Below are 20,959 nucleotides of genomic sequence, written 5' to 3'. Positions count from 1 at the left end.
AATACGAGCACGAAGAGTCTCTACAGCTTTCAAATGTCCCCATAAATGAAAGTCAAGATGATTGAGGTCAGGAGAGCGTGGAGGCCATGGAATTGGTCCATCGGTCACCGAATCTGTTGTTGAGAAGCGTACGAACACTTGGACTGAAATGTGCAGGAGCTCCATCGTGCATGAACCACATGTTGTGTCGTACTTGCAAAGGCAGATGTTCTAGCAGCACAGGTAGAGGGTATCCCGTATGAAATCATGGCGGTGAATCGAGGAAGTACAGTACAAACTGACGAAACTAAAATGAGCTCTAACATGGAAATAAAGCGTTTGCGGACACATGTCCACATAACATCTTTTCTTTATTTGTGTGTGAGGAATGTTTTCTGAAAGTTTGGCCGTACCTTTTTGTAACACCCTGTATATTCACAGCGGCATACGGCACGCGTGGCTATCATACGGCACTGCGGAGAGACTTTTTGAACACCCCGTATCCATAAAACGGGATCTGCATCTTTTCCAAATAACATTAAACAAGTCCGCGACACGGCGATTACACACTTCGTAATTTCAAAGGAATCCCACAAGCAAAGGTCACTCAACTTTGGCTTGGAATGTACCGGTTACACACAATCGATAGTAACATTGGCAATGCAAGGTAAGAAAACACACTGTGAAACCTTTTTCTAGTATTCAGACATGAGAAGTGTTTTTACTCCATCGAGTCTTGAAACATCCAGAGATGATAGTTATATGTGAAACAGTTTTGTGCTCCACACAGTGAATTACCTGCTCTGTACTCGCAGCACTGCGCTCTCCGCCACGCCTCGCCAGCGACTGCCTGGCTGCCCAGCGCAGCGCGAGAGCGCCGCAGCTCTGTCGTCACGTGACCCACTCCATGTGGACGCTGGCGGAAATCGCGAGGTGCGGCCTCGGCGTTGCGCAACGCCTTTCTGAGAAACCAGCCGACTCTTACTTCTGCGAAACACTGCCGTCGTTGAAACTTCCTGGCAGATTAAAACTGTGTGCCCGAGACTCGAACTCGGGACCTTTGTCTTACGCGGGCAAGTGCTCTAGCGACTCAGGCGTGCTTGGGTAGCTCAGTTGGAAGAGCACTTGCCGCGAAAGGCAAAGGTCTCGAGTTCGAGTCTCGGTCTGGCACACAGTTATAACCTGCCAGCAAGTTTCATATAGCGCACACTCCGCTGCAGAGTGAAAATCCCATTCTTGAAACGTGCCCCAGGCTGTGGCTGAGGCCGGTATTACACTATCAAATTTGTTTGTCAAAGATTTGATCAAAGATGTGATCAAATATTCCGTCAAATATATTTGACAAAGATCTTTGACGTAGCGGTAGAAGGGGTATTACAATGTCACCAAATTTTTCGTCAAAGTTCAAGATGGCTGACAACAACTTGTTATTAACCACAGCAGTTCCACGTACCGCAATTGCATTGTGTGCACATGCGGAAAAGATGTGGGGGAAAAAAAGGAACCATACATACGAGGTTGACACTTAAATTCCTGGGACTACAACTTGATAATAAATTCAGTTGGGAGGAGTACACCACAGAACTGCAGAAACTCCTTAACAAATCTGTATTTGCAATTCGAGTGTTAGCAGACATAGGCAACATAAAAATGAAAAAGCTTGCATACTTTGCCTGCTTTCATTCCATAATGTCATATAGTATAATATTTTGGGGTAAAAATTCAAGTCAAACAAAAGTTTTCATAGTCCAAAAGCGTGTAATACGTATTATTTGTGAATTAAATTCACGGACGTCATATAGAAACCTCTTCAAAGAACTGGGTATACTAACCACTGCCTCTCAGTATATTTACTCCTTAATGAAATTTGTCCTAAATAATATATTTCTTTTTCCAACAAACAACTCAGTTCATACATACAATACCAGGAACAAAAATGATCTGCACAAGGACTTGAAAGCACTTACTTTACTTCCAAAAGGGGTCCACTACTCAGGAACACTCAGCTTCAATAATTTGCCAGCAAACATAAAAAGTTTATTTACAAATAAAGATCAGTTTAAAAGGAGCCTGAAAGGCTTACTAGTGGTCAACTCCTCCTACTCCATTGACGAAATTTTTAATAGAAACATGTGATGGATTGTATTTATTGATACTATTAGTATTGTTATTTCAGATTTTTTAAAAAATTGACATGTTTCACATCCACGAGGATCTCCTCAGCATAGATCTATCGAACGAAAAACTAATCTAATTTCGGTGAAGCCATGGGTTTTACCACGACACGATAAAAGCATTGAACAAAACTTGTTACGTGAGCTTACAGTGGAAGACGTCAAGTCGTACATCAGTTACTTAAGAATGGATGAGCATACATTTCTGTATGTCCTCAGTGAAGTGTATCCTCATATCACAAAGCACAATATTCACTTAAGAACTGCTACATCTGCAGAAGACAGGCTCACTGTAACACTCCGATTCCTTGCTACAGGAGAGGGTTAGGTTAGGTTAGGTCAGGTCAGGTCAGGTCACCAATCTTCTTAATCTATTTTTGTATTCAGGGTGCCTTACGTTGTAAAGCGCCTCATCAGCTTCATACATCTCTATTAATTTTGTAGTTGTCGGCACACACCAATTGTATTTACCGGCAATGTTTATAAAAACACTACAGACGACAGAGTGCTGTAGCGATGCTAGCGCTCCATGTGGTAACATGTCAAATTGCAGGGAACAGAAGACAAGCGATTTCTTTGATCAAATCTAAGGGGAGGCCCTAGATTTGATCAAATATTGGACGACATTTGACAAAGTCCCTATTACACTATCAAATATGTTTGACAAAGATGTTGGACAAAGAAATTTGATAGTGTAATACCGGCCTAATCTACTTTTTATGTCCTCCTTGCTCCATCTGCCATGCGTATTTTGCTGCCTAGGTAGCAGAATTATTTGACTTTATCTACTTCATAACCACCAATCCTGATTTTAAGTTTCTCGCTGCTTTTGTATCTTCTACTTTTCATTACTTTCGTATCTCTTCGATTTACTCTCAGTTGCTATTCTGTACTCATTACACTGTTCGTTCCACCCAGCAGATCCTGTAATTCTCCTTCACCTTCACTGAGGATTGCAATGTCATCAGCGAATCTTATCATTGATATCCTTTCGCCTTGAATTTCAGTTCCACTGCTGAACCTATATTTTATTCCCATTATTGCTTCTTCGATGTATAGATTGAACAGACGGGGCAAAAGACTACATCCCTGTCTTCTTGTTGTTGTGGTCTTCAGTCTGAAGATTGCTCTGATGCAGCTCTCCACACTACCCTATCTTGTGCAAGCCTTTTCAACTCCTACTATTTGCAACCTACATCTTTCCGAATCTGCTTCCTGTATTCATCTTTTGGCCTCCCTCTACGATTTTTACCGCCCACAAATACCTCCAATACTAAACTACTGATCCTCTGATGTCTCAGAATGTGTCCTATCAACCGATCCCTTCTTTGGGTCTAGTTTTACCATAAATTCTCCCCAATTCTATTCATCAAATCTTCATTAGTCACGTGGTCGACCCCTCTAATCTTCACTATTCTTCTATAGCACCACATTTCAAACGCTTCTGTTCTCTTCTTATCTAAACTGTTTATCATCAAAGTGTCATCTCCATAGATGACAACACTTCAGACAAATACCATCAGAAAAGACTTTCCAACACTTAAAATATATCAAAACTAGACATGATTGTCTCAATGGGAATTCAGCGATCGTTCATTAAATAAAATATGGGGTTTCAGTCTTCGATCGCTATTCTTTATTTTCAATTACTGGTTTCGGGCTAGCAGCCCATCTTCAGATCATATATTGTAGTTACAGAGTAACTTGTCCGTACAGAACACTCGGTTCACTGTCATAAGTAAAGTAAATTTCAATCTGTTAAAACCTTATATCGCAGTTTTTAAGAGTAACCTGATTGGTAACAGTAAAAAGTGCCCTCTACCTATAACAATTGTGCATCTGTTATTATTTCACCGTATATATTAATGGCGAATATTCTTTTTAATAAAACAATTTTTAAGGTAATAACATATGAATAATCTTTTTTGAGTGGACCCTGAAACGAAAAATTTTTACATTAATTTAAAATTTCTTTATAAAGAAACATAAAATATAATTGAAATGTAGAATATTCGCCATTAATATATATGGTGAAATAATAACAGATGCACAATTGTTATAGGTAAAGGGCACTTTTTACTGTTACCAATCAGGTTACTCTTAAAAATTGCGATATAAGGTTTTAACAGATTGAAATTTACTTTACTTGTGACAGCGAACCGAGTGTTCTGTACGGACAAGTTACTCTGTAACTACAATATATGATCTGAAAATGGGCAGCTAGCCCGAAACCGGTAATTGAAAATAAAGAATAGCGATCGAAGACTGAAACGCCATATTTTACTTAAAATATATGTTCGATGTTAACAAATTTCTCTTCTTCAGAAATGCTTTTCTGACATTGCCAAAGCATTTTTTATACGATCTCTACTTTGGCCATCACGGTTATTTTGTGGCCCGAATAACAAAACTCATCTACTACTTTAAGCGTCTCGTTTTCTAATCTAATTTCCTTAGCAACACCTGATTTAATACACTACATATCATTATCTTTGATTTGCTATTGCTGATGATCATCTTTTATCCTCCTCTCAAGACAGTGTTCATTCCGCTCAGCTGCTCATCCAAGTCCTTTGCTGTCTCTGGCACAATTACAATATCGTCAGCAATCACCAAAGTTTTTATTTCTTCTCCCAGAACTTTAATTCCTACTCCAAATTTTTCTTTGGATTCCTATACTGCTTTTTTAATGTACATATCGAATAACATCGAGGATGGGCTGCAACCCTATCTCATTCCCTTCTCAACCACTGCTTTTCTTTCATGCCCGTCGACTCTTATAACTGCCATCTGTTTTTTGTACTATTCGTAAATAGTGTTTCGCTCCATGTATTTTACTCCTGCTATCTTCAGAATTTCAAAGAGATTATTCCAGTCAACACTTGTCAAACGCTTTCTCTAAAAACGCAAATGCTATAGATGTGGGTTTGCTTTTCCTTAACCTATCTTCCAAGATAAGTCGTAGGGGCAGTATTGCCTCTCGTGTTCCTACATTTCTCCAGAATCCAAACTGATGTTTCCTGATGTCGGCTTCTACCAGTTTTTCCATTCTTCTGTAGAGAATTCGTGTTAATATTTTGCAATCGTGACTTATTAAAGTAACTGTTCCGTAATTTTCAGCGACTGTGTACTATGTAATTGGAGTTACTACATCTTCATGAAATCTGGGGTTATTTCATCAGTCTCATACATTTGGCTCACCAGATTGAAGAGTTTTGTCATGGCTGGCTCTCCCAAGGCTATCAGTAGTTCTGACTGACTATCGTCTCCTCCCGGGGCCTTGTTTCGACTTAGATATTTCAGAGCATTCTAAAATTCTTCTCGCAGTATCATATCTCCCATTTCATCTTCATCTATGTCCACTTCCCTTTTTATAATATTGCTTTCAAGTGCATCACCCTTGTATAGGACCTTTATACACTCCTTACACCTTTCAGCTTTCCCATCTTTGCTTATGACTGGTTTTTCATCAGAGCTCTTGACATTCATACAGCTGCCTCTCTTTTCTCAAAGGTCACTTTAGTTTTCCTATATGTATTATCTACGTTTCAGCTTATGAAATATGCTTGTAAATCTTTACATTTGTCCTCCAGCCATTCCTGCTTAGTCATTTTGCACTTCTTGGCAATCTCATTTTTAAAACGTTTGTATTCCCTTCCATCTGTCTTAAGCCATTTTTAATCCGAGCTCTTCGTTCTTGATCTTCCACTCCTATTATTCCCTCCTGGCTCTTGTACATATTGTATGTTATCCGTCTTTCCCTATAGCTTACGCCTATTTTTCTCAGAATTTAGAACATTTTGCACCATTTTACATAGTCCAAAGCTTTTTCCAGATCGACAAATCCTATGAACGTGTCTTGATTTTTCTTTAGTCTTGCTTCCATCAACAACCACAACGTCAGAACAGCCTCTCTGGTGCCTTTACCTTTCCTAAAGCCATACTGAGCATCATCTAACACATCCTCAGTTTTCTTTTCCATTCTTCTCTATGCTATTCTTGTCAGGAACTTGGATGTATGAGCTGCTAAGCTGACTGTGCGATAATTCTCGCACTTGACAGCTCTTGCAATCTTCGCAATTATGTGGATGATGTTTTTCAGAAAGTCAGATAGTACATCGACAGACTCATATATTCTACACACCAATGTAAACAGTCGTTTTGTAGCCACTTCCTCCAAAGATTTTAGAAAAACTGATGGCCTGCTATCTGTTCCTTCTGCCTTACCTGATCGTAAGTCTTCCGAAGTTCTTTAAATTTCTGATTCTAATGCTGGATCCCCTGTCTCTTCTATATCGATTTCTGTTTCTTCTTCTATCACATCAGACACATCTTCCCCGCCATTGGGGCCTTCAATGTACTCTTCTCCCCCATCCGCTCTCTCCTTTGCATTTAGCAGTGGAATTACCAATGCACTCTCAGCGTTACCGCCTTTGTTTGTAATTTCACCGAAAATTGTTTTCACTTCTCTGTATGCTGAGTCAGTCCTTCCGACAGTCATTTCTTTATCGATTTCTTCACGTTTTTCGTGCAGCCATTTCGCCTTAGCTTCCCAGCACTTCCTATTTATTTCATTCCTAGATGTATTTCTGTAATCCTGAATTTTCCTGAACATTTTTGTACTTCATTCTTTCATCGATCAACTGAGGTTTTTCTTCTGTTACTCATGGTGTCTTCTAATTACCTTCTTTGTACCAACTTTTTTTCTTCCCAACTTCTGTATATGTCCTCTTTGGAGATGTCCATTCCTATTAAACCGAGCTGCCTGTCGAGCTATCCCTTATCGCTGTATCTATAGCCTTAGAGAACTTCAAGCGTCCCTATTCATTCCACTCCTTTGTGCACTGATTTTTCCTGACTAGTCTCTTAAACTTCAGCCTACTCTTCATCACTTCTAAATTGTGATCTGAGTGTACAGGGTGTTACAAAAAGGTACGGCCAAACTTTCAGAAAACATTCCTCACACACAAATAAAGAAAAGATGTTACGTGGACATGTGTCCGGAAACGCTTAATTTCCATGTTAGAGCTCGTTTTAGTTTCGTCAGTATGTACTGTACTTCCTCGATTCACCGCCATGATTTCATACGGGATACTCTACCTGTGCTGCTATAACATGTGCCTTTACAAGTACGACACAACATGTGGTTCATGCACGATGGAGCTCCTGTACATTTCAGTCGAAGTGTTGGTGCGCTTCGCAACAACAGATTCGGTGACCAATGGATTGGTAGAGGCGGACCAATTCCATGGCCTCCATGCTCTCCTGACCTCAACCCTCTTGACTTTCATTTTTGGGGGCATTTGAAAGCTCTTGTCTACGCAACCCCGGTACCAAATGTAGAGACTCTTCGTGCTCGTATTGTGGACAGCTGTGATACAATATGCCATTCTCCAGGGCTGCATCAGCGCATCAGGGATTCCACGCGACGGAGGGTGGATGCATGTATCCTCGCTATCGGAGGACATTTTGAATATTTCCTGTACCAAAGTGTTTGAAGTCACGCTGGTACTTTCTGTTGCTGTGTGTTTCCATTCCATGATTAATGTGATTTGAAGAGAAGTAATAAAGTGAGCTCTAACATGGAAAGTAAGTGTTTCCGGACACATGTCCACATAAGATATTTTCTTTCTTTGTGTGTGAGGAATGTTTCCTGAAAGTTTGGCCGTATCTTTATATCTGACCCTGGGAATTACAATCCAGTAGTTGATTTCGGAATCGCTACCTGATCACGATGTACTCTAACTGAAATATTCCTGTATCTTCCGACCTTTTCCAAGTACACCTCCTCATCTTGTGATTCTTGAACAGGGTATTCACTATTACTAACAGAAAATTATTGCACAATTCAGTTATTCTTTCTCTTTTCTCATTCCTAATACAACCCCATCTTCTTCCATGACCCTTTCTTCTACTCCTTCCCCTACAGCCTGAATCCTGTCCCGCCATGATTATTAGATTTTCATCACCCTTTATGTACTGAATTATCCATTCAATATCCTCATACACTTTCTCTTTCTCTTGATCTTTCACTTGCGACATCGGCATGTATTTCTCAACTGTCGTTGCTGGTATTGTTTAAAGTCGATTCTGATGAGAAGAATCTTATCACTGAGTTGTTCATAGTAATTCACTCTCTGTGCAACCTTCCTATTCATAACGAATCGTGCTCCTATTATACTGTTATCCTATACCCATTTGAGCAGAAATCCTCGTCTTCTTTCCATTTCACTTCACTGTCCCCAACAATATCTAGACAGAGCCTTAGCATTTTCCTTTTCAACTTTTCTGGCTGCCCTACCACGTTCAAACTTCTGACGTTCCACGCCCCGACTCGTAGAAACTTATCCTTTCGTTGGTTATTCAATCTTTTTCTCATGGTCACCTCCCACTTGGCAGTTCGCTCCCAGAATGGGGTACTATTCCGGAATCTTTTGTCAATCGAGAGATCACGAAGACTGTTTTTCAAATTACAGGCCACATGTCCTGTGGATACACATTATTTGTCTTTAGTGCAGTGGCTTCCGTTGCCTTCTGCAGTCACAGATCTTTAAGTGAAAAAGGTTGCCTCTGTATTCATGATAAAGTCTGTACTTTGTATATGTGCTCTGCTTTTTTTTCAGTACTTTATAAAATTATTGAGTGAATAATTGCGATAAATTTCAGATACGATAAGTTTGGTGTACTTTACAGCAAATACCTTGAACTTACGACCCATTCTAAAGCTCACTACATCGGTTATATAAAAGTGTGGCATTTTTTAAAATCTTGTCCACTTCTACAGATATTTCTGTGAACGTCCATGATTGAAGTGCTGTCTTGCAGAGGGTTTACATTTCCGATATGAGACATATTGGATAAAGTTTCTCAGGTTGAACTTATTTGGTATGTGTGTGTGTGTGTGTGTGTGTGTCTAGGGAAGTGCTTGTAATCGATATATCGTTATGCTTGTTGCTGTATAGTGGACAAATTGCACCCTGATTGGCAACAGTAACAGCTTATTTAATATATTTAAGTTAGCACGTGTATTTTTGTTTGTATGTACACAAAATGATGTCATTTATTGCATTTAAATTCTTGAACTACACAGTGAAATCAAAGTGTCTCCAGTATCAGATTACTAACACCATAGATTACTGACTACGACCATAGTGTACTATCTCTCTCAGAACTTCATTGAAGCAGTTACCAGTTTTGCCAACCTGTGGGATTTGTCTCATGTTGTGGGACATTTTGACAAATATTTTGCCTGCCGTGGTGGCCGAGCGGTTCTAGGCACTGCAGTCGGGACCTGCGCGACCGCTACGGTCGCAGGTTCGAATTCTGCCTTGGGCATGGATGTGTGTGATGTCCTTAGGTTAGTTAGGTTTAAGTAGTTCTAAGTTTTAGGCGACTGATGACCTCAGAAGTTAAGTCCCATAGTGCTCAGAGCCATTTGAACGATTTTTGAACAAATATTTTTTCAGGAAGTGGCAAAGGGTTTTTTATGCAAAAAGTTAGATGAATATGGGGCAGTTAGTTACTGCTTCTGACTTAATGTAGTAATGGTTATGGCACATACAACAGCAAAGATAAAAATTTCACAGAAGCTAAGTACATGGCACCCAGAAACTGTCATTTGTATAGCCAGCAGTCAGTATTCTCACTATGTCTACGACAAGTTTGCTTACACAGCCGTAAAACATATGCATTGTTACAGGTATGATTGTCACATACCTCGAAAATAAGGTAAAAACAGCTCACAAAAGTAATTATACGACACCGGTTGACTGTCATTTGTTCAACCAGCCGTCAGAACTTCCATTGTAGTAGCTATTGTTAGTTCAAATTTACTTTGGTATGCACGAATTAAATGCAGGTTTATTTATGAATGAGTAGCACTTGTGAAATTCCCAATTAAATAATGCATCTCAGAATGCATGTTAGATGGGAGGTTAAGTCAAGCGGCATGTTAAGCTGTGTGGTATTGTCTGAAATAGTTTAACTTACTCAGTTCAGTTCACACGAAGTTATTACACCTTGGTTGTCACTTGGGGTCTTGGTTCAAAAATGGTTCTGAGCACCATGGGACTTAACATCTTAGGTCATCAGTCCCCTAGACTTAGAATTACTTAAACCTAACTAACCTAAGGACATCACACACATCCATGCCCGAGGCAGGATTCGAACCTGCGACCGTAGCGGTCGCGCGGTTCCAGGCTGAAGCGCCTAGAACCGCTCGGCCACACCGGCCGGCACTTGGGGTCTTGGATGCGAATCTTGATCTTACTAAGTAGTAATTGTTTCTGAGTGGTTTGCCTTTGACTGTGGCAGCATACACAATCATTAACTCGGCTCCAGGGAGATAGGGTCCCATATTCTTCCACTGGGGTAATTCTTGGTTGTCAAGTCCACGTTGCGGGTGTGGGAATCCTTCACTTCAGCAGGTCAGAGTGATAGGATGGATGAGTTCAGGCAGGGACCCAACGCCGTGGGGTATAACATGGAACCCATGCCAGGATTACAGGTAAAGACCTTAATGGCAGCGATGGCGGAGAAGGCGGACTTCGGAATGGCGAAGCTGGCAGATGAGGCAACCCTCCTTTCTGGGAATTAAATGAGAGGGGAAATACCATTTAGCAGTAGCGTCTGTACTTCAGAGGGGCGGCTGCAAAAGAAGTCTGTTCTCCAGGTTAAGGGTGACCTAATTGCATGCTGGCAGTAGCTATAAAATGCCCTCAGCAACAGGTGAAGCGACCCGTCAGTTGAGGAATTTTTTATTGCATGTATAGCTACATCTCTTCTAAATTCAGAGCATGCTAGGACGTCCCCCACCCCCTGAAGCGATGCACGCCTCTTGCGCCCGAGTGACGTGAAAAATGGGCGAGAATTACCCATTCATAGGTGGGATAGCTTATAGAAGTCAGTCCAACCTAAACAGCTAATGAGATTTGCTACCCTCAATATTGATTCATTGACCGGCCAACATCGTGAACTAGCAGAAATGCTTAAAAAAAGACCTGTCAACATTGCCTGCATCCAGGAGACCAAGTGGAATAGTTCAAAGGCGAAAGAAATCGGAGATGGCTACAAACTCATCTATCGTGGTACCAGAACACGAAATGGCGTAGCAATAGTTGTCGACCAAGACTTCCGTAACAATGTCACCAGTGTCAACAGGATGTCAGAAAGGCTTATGTCTATCAAGATTGACTCAACAGCTATCACTGCCCACATTGTATCTTGCTATGCAAATCAAACTGGATGCACTGAGGATGAGAAGGACAAGTTTTGGAACAGTCCGGATGCCCTCCTTCGAGAAGTTCCCCAGGATGAGTCCATTATTGTTGGAGGAAATTTAAACGGACATTTCAGGGCTCACAAAGAAGGATATATGCGATGCCATGGAGGACATGGGTACAGTGGGTGGGAAGATGATGGATGTCAGATACGTGATTTTGCAGAAGCTCATGATATCATTGTGATCAACACATAGTTTAAAAAGAGGCCAATACATCTGGCTACTTATACAAGTGGAGAACATGCTACTCAGATCGATTATTGGCTAGTTTGTCAACAAGACATGAAGCTGGTAACGGATGTCAATGACTTCTGAGGAAGTAATGCTTGCCATTAGCAAGATGAAAAATGGAAAAGCAACTGTTTCAAATGACCTACCAGCGGAAATCTGGAAAATCCTCGGAAATCCGGCTTCAGAATTCCTTGCTTCGCTCTTCAACCGCATCATCGTCGAAAAACAGCTTTCACAAGCATGGACATCTAGCATCACACTCCCAATCTGGAGGGAAAAGGAGACGTGAACGACTGCTCGACGTATCACGCTATTCGACTCCTGTATCACAGTTGATAGCAGACTCAGAAGTGTTATCTCTGTAACACCAAACCAGAGTAGATTTTTTAAGGGTTGCAACACCATCGATGTTATCCATGCCACTCGCCTTTTGATGGAAAAACACAGAGAGAGACAGAAGAGTGTACACATGGCATTTCTAGACCTAGAAAAGGCTGTCGGTCGTATGCCACACGATCTTATTTGGCGAGCTCTTCGCTGCTATGGCGTCTCTGACGAGTATGTGAGCAGGGTGCAACTTTTGTACCATAATTCCACTAGTATGGTTCGGAGTCCTGCTGGAATTGCTCCGCCCTTCGATATCACTGTGGGTGTTCATCAGGGTTCTGCCCTTCCACCATTGCTATTCATCCTTTGCATGGATATGGCAAGAGCTGACATACAGGCTTCACATCCCTGGACCCTTCGTTATGGTGTTGATGTGGCACATGTTGCCCAAGCGTGCCCTGAACTCCAGCACCAGGTTCAAACGTGGAAGGACAGACTGGCTGAAAAAGGACTGCACCTCAATGTCCAAATACAGAGTACCTAGAATGAGGGTCCCAAACCAGAGGCACCATAAGTGTCGGCGAAGGAGACCTGCAGAAGACCATGCATTGTAAGTACCTAGGGCCTGTCGTCACCTCAGACTGCGACACATCTCTTCATACTCGGATGAGGGTGAATGCAGGTTGGCTTAAGTGGAGACAGGTCAATGGAGTCCTCTGTGATAAAAAGATCCCTCAGTATCTAAAGGCAAAAGTATATGAGACCATGGTACGCCCAGCAGCAATGTATGGGACTGAGTGTCGCTCTGTGACGAAACAACAGGAGCAAATGTTACACATCATGGAGATGTAGATGCTTTGGTGGTCCATGGGGCTGACGCGGTGTGAGCACATAACAAATGCAGACGTCCAGAAAAGGTTTGGTGTCGAGCCGATCACTGACAGTTTAGTTTAGTTATTTTATGTTCTGTAGATAATTTTTACGATTATTTTATCGATATGATGTGCAACAAGTCAGATTACAAAATATATATAGACACAAGTGAATAGTGCTAATACTAATATTACTGAAATTTTTAGTTCTACATATGCAACTACATTTAGATGTACAATTTTTTTTACCAGTTCTGAAACAGAATCTCGTCCATGGAATAGAAGGAGTTGTCCAAAAGAAATGATTTTAAGCTAGATTTAAAACTGCTACCTGCCAGACACTTTAAGTTGTTGGATAAATGATCAAAGATTTTTGTTGCTGAATAATGTACTCCTTTTTGAGCAACTGACAGCTTCAATAACGGTTAGGAAAGGTCATTTTTCCCTCTAGTGTTGTACATATGAACATCACTGTGCTTCGCAAACTGAGATGGATTATTTATAACGAATTTCATTAGTGAATTTATGTACTCTGATGGTGCAGTTAAAATACCTACCACCTTGAATAGGTGTCTACATGACGTCCTTGGGTGAACACCACTAATTATTCTCACTGCTCTCTTTTGTGCAATCAATAGTTTATGTCTAAGTGGTGAGTTACCCCAGAAAACTATTCCATAACACATTATTGAGTGGAAATATGCAAAGTACGTTAGGAGCCTGATCTGTTTATTACCAAGACTAGCGATTATACGAAGAGCGAAAGAAGCTGAACTTAATTGTTTGAGAAGCTCAGTAATATGCTTCTTCCAGTTCAAGTTGTCATCAAATTTGGATAAATCTACCCTGTTAACTGAGCCCTGTTCATATGCTACATCAATTGTGGGTGCGACTCTATTCAGTGCACAGAAGTGGATATAGTGAGTGTTCTTCAAAATTAAGGGAGAGCCATTTTCTGAGAACCACTTAATAATTCATTGAAACACATCCTTAACAATATCTTCAGCTGCTTTTCCTGGAATGGGATTTATTATAACACTTGTGTCACATGCAAAAAGTACTAGTTATGCTTGCTGAATGTTAAGTGAGAGGTCATTCAGATGAATAAGCAACAGCAGAGGACCTATAATTGAACCCTATGGGACTCCCTTTGTGATAACTCCCCACTCACTAGAATTTACCACCCTCTCAACATTATTTGTGTTATTCAGCACGACTTTTTGGTTTCTGTTCGTTAAGTATGATTCAAACCATCTGTGTGTATAGCATTCGATTCCATAAAACCTGAGTTTTTCTAAGAGTGTGACGTCATCCACGCAGTCAAATTCCTTGGAAAGATCACAAAAAATACCAGCTGGCGATAATTTGTTATTTAGGGCTTGTACTGTGTGATGGGTAAATGTATAGATAGCATTGTCAGTCGAGTAACCCTTCCGGAATCCGAACTGTGACATGCTGAGTAAATTATTTTCACTTAAACGTGAGACTATTCTTGAATACATAACTTTTCGAATATTTTAGAAAACGAAGTCAGCAATGAGATTGGTCTGTAATTATTTAAGTCGCTCCTGTCCTCTTTCTTATGAAGAGGTTTGACAATTGTGTATTTCAATCTGTCTGGAAACTTTCCCTGTGCTAGCGAAGCATTACGTATATCACTAAGGACTCCACTTATTGAATTAGAACAACACTTCAAAAGTCTGTTAGAGACTCCATCAACACCACATGAGCTCTTTTTTAACAGCATATTTATAATTCCCTTAATTTCACGGGGGGTGGAGGCTTTGGTCCTATTTCTAGAGGCCTAAAGTCCTGGGGAATGACATTTTTAACATTTTTTTGCTTCTTCAACTGAACCCTTTAAACCTATTTTTGCTGCTACATTCAGAAAGTGAATGTTAAAAATACTTGCAACTTGTGAATTATCACTCACAACATCATCATTTAGCTTTATTGCTATGGTATGCTGCGCACTGTGAGGCTGCCCCATCTCCCATTTGACAATGTTCCATACAGTTTTAATCTTATTATCCGCATTATTAATTTCTGTCAGAACACATAAGCTTCTCGACTCCTTAATGACTTCCTTTAAAATATTACACTATCTTTTGTAGAAAGCAAGTAACGTTGGATCCTGACTTATTCTGACCTGTCCATATATTTCATTCTTCCTCTTATGTTGTATCTTAATTCCCTTAGTAATCAATGGCTTACTTGACTTTGTAATGGCTTTTTTGGATAACATTTCAGGAAAGCAACTCTCAACTATTGAGACAAATTTACGGTGGAATAAATTGAATTTGACATTAGCATAATTTTCTGTGTATACTTCATCCCATTCTACCTTTTCTAGGCCGCTCTTAAAACTCTGTACCCTGTTCACCTCCCTGCCTTGTATAAACCTGCCTGAAGCCTGTAACGTGCTATATGTGTTATTTCTGTGAACTGTGCATCATGATCAGATAGCCCATTAACAACTGGGTACATATTAATTGTTTCTGCCTGAGCACTGTCTATGAAAATGTTACCAATAAGTGACCTGCTATCCTACTGCACATGAGTTGGAAAATTTACAACAAATACTAGATTGAAACAATGAAACAAAGATTCTCGCTCAATTTTCCTATCCGTATCTTTTAAGAAATCTACATTAAAATCACCACAAACCAGTGACTGCTTCTTTTTGTCTGACAGGTAGCTCAATAAAGCCTCTAGTGAGAGAAGCCATCTCCGCTGTTACGTCCACGTCATGAGAAAGCAAGACAACTCAGTTGCAAAAACAGAGCTCCACATCAACCCAGGAGGAACAAGACCACCAGGAAGACCGGCAAAGAGATGGACTGACAACGTCAGGGGAGACATGTACGTTATTGGCTTAAGACCAGAAGATTTCAACGACAGGGAGAAGTGGAGAAAATGTAGCGAAACAGCAGACCCCGCAAGTCGGGATTAATGCTTGGAAAGACAGAGAATTGTTTCTGGGTGGTTTGTTTTGCACACATTTAGGAATGTCAGACTGCAACCCATCGAGTGCAGAGAAATCGATATTCGGGTGCAATGAATGAGATCCGGTAAAACATACTGAAACTTTCCAAGACTCTTGGCTTCAAACTGACAGATTTAGAGGTTGGTTGGATGCCGTTGAAGGTAACAACAGAAAGGTGCGGTGTAAACAGTGTTACTTTATTGTTGCCTGCAGTAGAAGCGACCTCGAAAAAAATGCTTATCGAGTTAAACACATTAAACATGTTGAAACTGTGCAAAGGAACAAAACTATTGTTGATTGTTTTCGAAAATGTTTGATGAAAGCAAACATACGGAAAAGGCGAAGACAGCTGAACTGAGATTATCAACTTTTTTCGCTGAGCATATTGTTGCATTTTCAACAGTGGACCAACTTGTTCCTGTGTTAAAAGATGTTTTCTCTGACTTCAAAATTGCTCCAGAGGTTACTTGAGGTCGTATAAAGTGTGCCAATATAGTGAAAAATGCTATTGCAAAGGTGGAAACTGATAAAACGTTTGCCCGCATCTCGTGGTCGTGTGGTAACGTTCTCGCTTCCCACGCCCGGGTTCCCGGGTTCGATTTCCGGCGGGGTCAGGGATTTTCTCTGCCTCGTGATGGCTGGGTGTTGTGTGCTGTCCTTAGGTTAGTTAGGTTTAAGTAGTTCTAAGTTCTAGGGGACTTATGACCACAACAGTTGAGTCCCATAGTGCTCAAAGCCATTTGAACCATTTTTTTGATAAAACGTTTCAGTATCTAAAGGAAATTTTCTATTTTAGTGAACGAGAGTACCGACATATCAGATAGCAAACATATATAAGTTTTAGTGAAATATGTGTCGCCAGTTGATGGGTATGTGAAAACCCAACTTCTGGTGTCGAAACCTCTGGATGCCAAAGACTGCTCGGAAGAAAATCTATTCATAGCTCTGAGGAGTGTGTCGAAAGAGAAAGATATTCCAATTACAAATGTAATTGGCATGGCTTGTGACAATGTGTCTATAATGTTGGGAAGCTGTGATTCTGTCATAACAAGACTTAGAAATGTTGTACCAAATCTGATTGTTCTCAACTCTATATGCCTTTCATCTGCTTCAGTTACAAACAAGACATGTCAGAAGCTTCCTAGATCCTGTGAAGAGTTAATAAGGTCCATGACAACCAACATACCTGGCAGTGCAAAGCGCTGCACTATTTTACAAGAATTTCAAGAACTTTTAGGAGTTGAACGTAAATGGTTCTTTAAATTATCGGGAACGCGATAGCTTATTTTGCATATATGTGTTGTTCGTCTGCTGGAAAACTGGGACGTGTTTTTGCACTACTTCCAGTTAGCAACTATTCAAAATTAACGTCTGCAGAAATAGAGCTTCACGAATTTGAAAGTTCGTGTATTATAAGGCGCGTTTACACTTAGCTCAGAACATGTTTTTGTTTGCAACATTGATCCCTCCACATTTTGGCTACGTTGTTCGTTGTTTGTGTATTCAGTGATTACATATTGTCTCTAAAGTATATTTTGGTTTACTCCGACACTTTTAACGCTCTTTTCCAATTGAGGAAAATATTAATTCACAAGTTTTCAGGAGATTCTTTGGGTCTGTTTATAAAACATTGGTCAGAACTTTCAAAACCCTGGTGTTCTCACTGAAATACACAAGATTAATAAACTTCCATCATACCATTATCTCCTATTAGAACCAGAATATCTTGGTCCCAAATGTGAACGGTTATTACAAACTCGCTAGGAAATGTGGAAAGGGAATTCATAAACTAAGACTTAAATGCACTGATTTCTATATCGCAGCAATCGAATAAATGAAGGATCTGTCTATACACAATGAATTTTTTAGAGACTTAAAATTCGTAGATTCAAATATTGCATTAACAGCTGACAGAAGGTACCAGATTTGTATCACGAATCACATCGAAGTTTGGAGGATCTGATGTAATTACCTTTGCAGCTGAATGGAGAAGTCTACCGTTTGTGGCTGAAATAAGAAGAAGGAACGTTCAGAAATGGACTTGGATCGTATGCAGAGTGAAATCTCAAACTTGAAAGATTTCCGGTATCAGGGATTCAGAATATCAGTAAACTTGCTGAGCTGGTTCTTTCGCTTCCACATTTTAATGCTGAATCCGAAAGAATATTTTCTATTGCAAGTGATGTAAAAAAGAGGAAATGAAACAGAATTCGAGGTGAGAAATGAAATTCATTTGTTTTGTGAGATGTTTATTTCAAGCAAACGGAATAGACTTCACAATTTATTAAGTGGAACAAAAACAACTCATGCTTCACAGTAAGAAAAACTTGTATTAAGTGAAAGTTTAACTGTGCGATGGAGACTGAAAGAGGGAGGAGTACGTGTATATCTCTTCAAAAGGAAGGCTGTATTTTCTGAAAGGATAAGCAAGCACTTCAGTAATGTAAGTCCTGAGTTTACATTATATGATGTAGTATTGCGAGGATGCTGTTATATATTGTAGTTGCATTTTACACTCTACTACTAGTTTAATGTGCTGTGTGTGGAATCGTAAGCCATTATTTCTTTTGTTATACCTATTGTCTCTCTCTCTCCCGCTCTCTATCTCTCTCTCTCACTCACTTTTCCTAGGCATCATGTGTTTTTCCTTACCATGGGACACTTTATACACAAAGGGACATTTCGAGTAACAGGTTGGGACTTTGAGCTTCAGGGTGTGGCATCACTGGTAGTTATTAGCAAAAAAGCAGAACAGACGACAGTCGTCACTTTTAATCGATGTTCCGTGGTTGTCACTTTTTTAAAAGTTTATTGTGTGGAATACATTTAGAAAATCAACATGTGAGTGATCTAATAATTGTCTCTTGGCCGTTGACTCCGCATATCTTTTTTTTCTTATTAAACGTAGTTAGGTTTAATATTTGCGTGATAATATGAGTGAGCAAAATGTAAAAGTGCGGCATGAAAATACTCTGCGGTTAACAAGTCGAGTTACAGGCGAAAGAAAAATCGTATGTATTCGTGGTTGTGTCATGCAGCGGATGCTGCCTTAATTCAGTGCGACGTTAAAGACTTGTGACGTACCATGGCTGGAACAGCTGGTTGAGTCTCCCAGTTGTGAATAACGTTGTTTCGGATTTACCGGTATTATTAAAATGATTCGCAAAACTGCGTTGTTTGATGTACTTGGGAGTCATAATATGAAATTCGTTAACATAATTTATGAATTTGAAGTTCATTTGAGTTTAGTATGACTTGTATAACCGCAGTTTTGTTTCTGTAGATAGCTTCTTATGCGCGAATGTTACTTAGTACTGTGCTCAGGAAAGTATGAGTCTATATAGTGCACAACGTGAGTGATGAATGTGCCCCTTTTTGTCACACGTTGTGTAGTTGACATCTGTGATGCTCTTATTGTTTAGGTAGTTCGCGTGTCTTGTTTACAATATGGCTCGAAGTTGTTTGTGTGTGGTGGAGGGGGGGGGGGGAGGGGTGGTATGTAGGTGTAGTAGAGATGATATGTGTATTGTAGATTGCGATGATGCGCATCCGACTTTACCAGAACTTCACTTGTAATGTTTTTTGTTTAATCTGAATTCTGTTGTCTCTAATTCTACCGTAGCCCGAGTTGTGGAGTCAACGGAAGCGTCAGATTCCACCCGTCTGGTTTGACCCGTGACGTTATGGATGTTGTGGTCTGTGACATTACGGCGCTGAGTTTAGTTTGAGTTGGTTGTTTGTAGATGTCTTCTTGTGTTTGATGGTTCCCTCTGGTGGTGTGTGTATGTATGTGCGTTGCCTTGTGTGGTGTATTGAGTTTATTTGAACTCTGGTTTTGGAAGAGCGGAGTTGTGGCATTGTTCATGACCTAGGGATTGAAATTGTTTTCAGTGAGTTATCAGTTTTATTGTGTTCTGTTTACGTGTCAGCGTTTTCGATACGTTTTATTGGTTTGCTGTTTGTGGTGCGGTAAGACGTTTAATTTATTGATTGGATTCTCTTTTTAGTTTTGAATATGATGATAAAGTGAAACAGCACCATGTTGCGGGCGGAGATGGGAGAGGACATGTTGTCCTCGATTAAGTTCCTGCAGGTGTCTGGATTAATAGCGGAATTTGTGAAGTGAGGCGTTTTGCCGAGAGAATATGCAGTTGCCGAAAGTTCCGGCTTCTCGGACCGCGGACGTGTACATGTGTTGGTGTCGGAAGGACAATGTTTGGAGCTCCTGTAGGCGCGGTACCTGGTTCGAGAAATCTAGGTTGGCTGTGAGAGATTATTTTCATGACGTACTATTTTTGTTACAGGTCCCATATTAGTTTTTGTGTGTACGCGACTGTAGTGAGTGAGAGGACGGTGTTAGATTGGTTTTCTTTTTGTAGGGCAGTGTGTTCTGAGTATGTCAGTATAAGAGTAAGTTGGGTGAGCCGGGGTTAGTGTTTGAGATAGATGAGTCACAGTTTGGGATGAGGGAAGTATGGGAGAGGTACATCTCTGGTTGGTTTGCGGGTGTGGGGAGGTTGTTACTTTGTGGGGTGGGTATGCCGATTATGTTTTCAGGGTTTTGGAGGGGCGCACTAAGAGGGACTTGAAGGGTTAATTGAGGAGGGGAGTACTGTAGTTTCAGATGCTTTTTCGTCATACAAGGGTTTGGAGAAGAGGGCTTTTGATCAGTTAGTTGTAAACCATAGTTTAGAGTTTAAAAATTGCAAAACTGGTGCATGTGCTAATGCAATGGAGGTTTTTTTTTGGGGGGGGGGGGGGGAGTTGGTGGTTAAATCAGTTATAAGGAAGGGAAGAGTGGCTCTTCTAACCTGCCATCTCATTTAGATGAGTATTGGTGTTGGAAGTGTGTTCCTGGCATTATTGTGTTTTTCGTGTTCTTCTGTGGGCAGTAGGGAAGATGTACAGGATAGTGGTTGGTTGAGGGTGTTCGGTATGTGGGGGGTGATTGTGGGTAGTTGTTGTGGATTTAGGTGGGGGGGGGGGATTCTTTTATGATTATGTTCAAGAGACCTTTTTTTGTTACAGTTGTTTTTGACTTGTACTGTGTGATTGAGTTCAGTTTATTTTTGTGGTTTTTATTTGGTGTGTGAGTGAGTGAGTGTTGGCC

The 20,959-nt window shown here is 40.5% G+C and overlaps 2 protein-coding genes across 2 annotated transcripts in view; one reads left to right on the top strand and one right to left on the bottom strand.

Moving 5' to 3' along the window:
• The window catches only part of LOC124719738 (60 kDa lysophospholipase-like), a 43,625-nt gene extending 42,816 nt beyond the window's left edge, over window positions 1-809 (bottom strand). The window contains exon 1 of the mRNA XM_047244940.1: window positions 778-809. The gene's annotated coding sequence lies outside the window, so the exon portion shown is untranslated. The remainder of the gene's footprint in view (window positions 1-777) is intronic.
• A 10,327-nt stretch (window positions 810-11,136) lies between these two features.
• Window positions 11,137-11,628, top strand: LOC124719737. Its single transcript, XM_047244939.1, has one exon. It carries the CDS (start codon window positions 11,137-11,139, stop codon window positions 11,626-11,628), a length of 492 nt encoding a protein of 163 aa, XP_047100895.1.
• Window positions 11,629-20,959: the final 9,331 nt, after the last annotated feature.

This window comes from Schistocerca piceifrons, chromosome 11, assembly GCF_021461385.2.
Source record: "Schistocerca piceifrons isolate TAMUIC-IGC-003096 chromosome 11, iqSchPice1.1, whole genome shotgun sequence".
Lineage (NCBI taxonomy): Eukaryota > Metazoa > Arthropoda > Insecta > Orthoptera > Acrididae > Schistocerca > Schistocerca piceifrons.
The sequence above is the reverse complement of the archived record's forward strand: the minus strand, read 5'-3'. Positions and strand labels throughout refer to the sequence as shown.